The sequence below is a fragment of the Myotis davidii genome, unplaced genomic scaffold (genome assembly GCF_000327345.1).
Source record: "Myotis davidii unplaced genomic scaffold, ASM32734v1 scaffold1312, whole genome shotgun sequence".
Taxonomy (NCBI): domain Eukaryota; kingdom Metazoa; phylum Chordata; class Mammalia; order Chiroptera; family Vespertilionidae; genus Myotis; species Myotis davidii.
This window is the reverse complement of record NW_006284000.1, coordinates 5,154-6,756: the sequence shown is the minus strand read 5'-3', so window position 1 is coordinate 6,756 and position 1,603 is coordinate 5,154. Positions and strand designations below refer to the sequence as shown.

Genomic DNA, 1,603 nt, shown 5'->3' with positions numbered 1-1,603 from the left:
CCTAATATTTTAAAAGGAAAAACTCCCTAGGGTAGCTTTATGGCAGCCGTGGGCAAACTATGGCCCGCGGGCCGGATCCGGCCTGTTTGAAATGAATAAAACTATTGAAAAAAAAGACCATACCGTTTTATGTAATTATGTTTACTTTGAATTTATATTAGTTCACACAAACACTCCATCCATGCTTTTGTTCCGGCCCTGCGGTCCAGTTTAAGAACCCATTGTGGCCCTCGAGTCAAAAAGTTTGCCCACCCCTGGTCTAGGGTCAGGCCCTTCTTTCACATTGAGTAGTCCTTTGTTTATTCAGGAATCTGAGCCCCTCTCCTCTCTGTGCCCCACTCACTTCCCGTGTCCAGTCCCCCTCCCCCCACGCCTTGGCTGGAGGTGATGACACCTGCTGACTGCACATCCCTGAGTGGCGGTCACAGGGGTTATAGGAAGTGTGCAGAGGCCTGACCCACAGCAGGTCAGCCCCCACAGTGGTACAGGTTGTGAGATATTAGATACCTTTGTCCCAGTTAGTAATTAGCTGCTACCTGAGGACCCCCAGGAACTTTCCCCTTGGTACCCCAGCTCCATCTGCAGGACCCCCAGATCTTTCCCCATTTAGTTTCAAAGAATGGAAGCCTTGTCTAGCAGGGTACGCCCAGCATTTGTTCTGCTGGGTTTGTGTGGGTGCCCGTGAATATGTGATCAGAAGGCTTAAGTTGTAGGTCTGTGGGAATGTGGGATCTGAACTCTGAACCTTTTTCACAGACTGTTGATTTGGCCATTGGGGGACCCAGGAATTAGCTTCCAGCCAGGGCGGCAGCTGCACTTATAGCTGCCCACATTGTTGAGGCATTGGGTGGTTTTGTGGCAGGGGTTTTGCCCTGAGATACACTCATTCACATCTGAGGACAAAGCCAGAGCATCAGGCCCTCCCCACACCCACTTCTCATTGCCTGAGGATCCCACCGTCAGTACACATGCCACCACTTGGTAACCTTCAACTTCACCCTCAAAGCACATTACGGTGACCTCCCTACAAGATGAACACGACAGGGACCATGGTATCCAGTTTATAGTTGGCAAATCCAGGAGGGAAACTGAGTCACAGGGACTAGGTTTCTTGACCAAGGACTTCTGCCTACACCCTCCTGGGCCCTGGCCCTGGTTCCCTTCTGGGAACCAGAAGTCACCCCTCCCTCTGCTGCATGTGCCAGATGAGGAAAGGTAAGGTCTGAGGGGTGCTCATGGAGGCACAAGGAAACCCCAGGCCCAGAAAGCCCTGCCACCACCCTGCTCTGTGGCAGGACTTTTCAGGGAGGCGAATCCTTAGGCAGGGCCTTGGCAGGGAACCTGAGAATCTTCTCCTGCCTCCTGGGGCTGCGGGACCTGCGTCGGCTCCTTCCCCAGCTCCATCCAGTCCATCCCAGCGTCCTCCTCCCGGGGCCTCTACCTGTGCACAGCTTCGGGTCCTCTGGGTTCAGCTCAAATCCTGGTGGGCACGTGCAGGTGTAGCTGCCATGGGTGTAGACACAGTTGCTGCGGCTCTTACAGATTCTGGGGTTCAGACATTCGTCCATGTCTGCAAGGGGAAGGAGAGGGGGATGGATGCCAG

General features: G+C 53.6%; 1 protein-coding gene across 1 annotated transcript in view; it reads right to left on the bottom strand.

Moving 5' to 3' along the window:
- The window catches only part of LOC102770513 (adhesion G protein-coupled receptor E2), a 27,229-nt gene that overhangs the window by 22,050 nt on the left and 3,576 nt on the right, over positions 1-1,603 (bottom strand). The window contains exons 5-6 of the mRNA XM_006754224.1: positions 1,442-1,570; positions 759-893 (exon numbers count right to left, since the gene is read on the bottom strand). Coding sequence (XP_006754287.1) covers positions 759-893; positions 1,442-1,570 — 264 coding nt within the window. The remainder of the gene's footprint in view (positions 1-758; positions 894-1,441; positions 1,571-1,603) is intronic.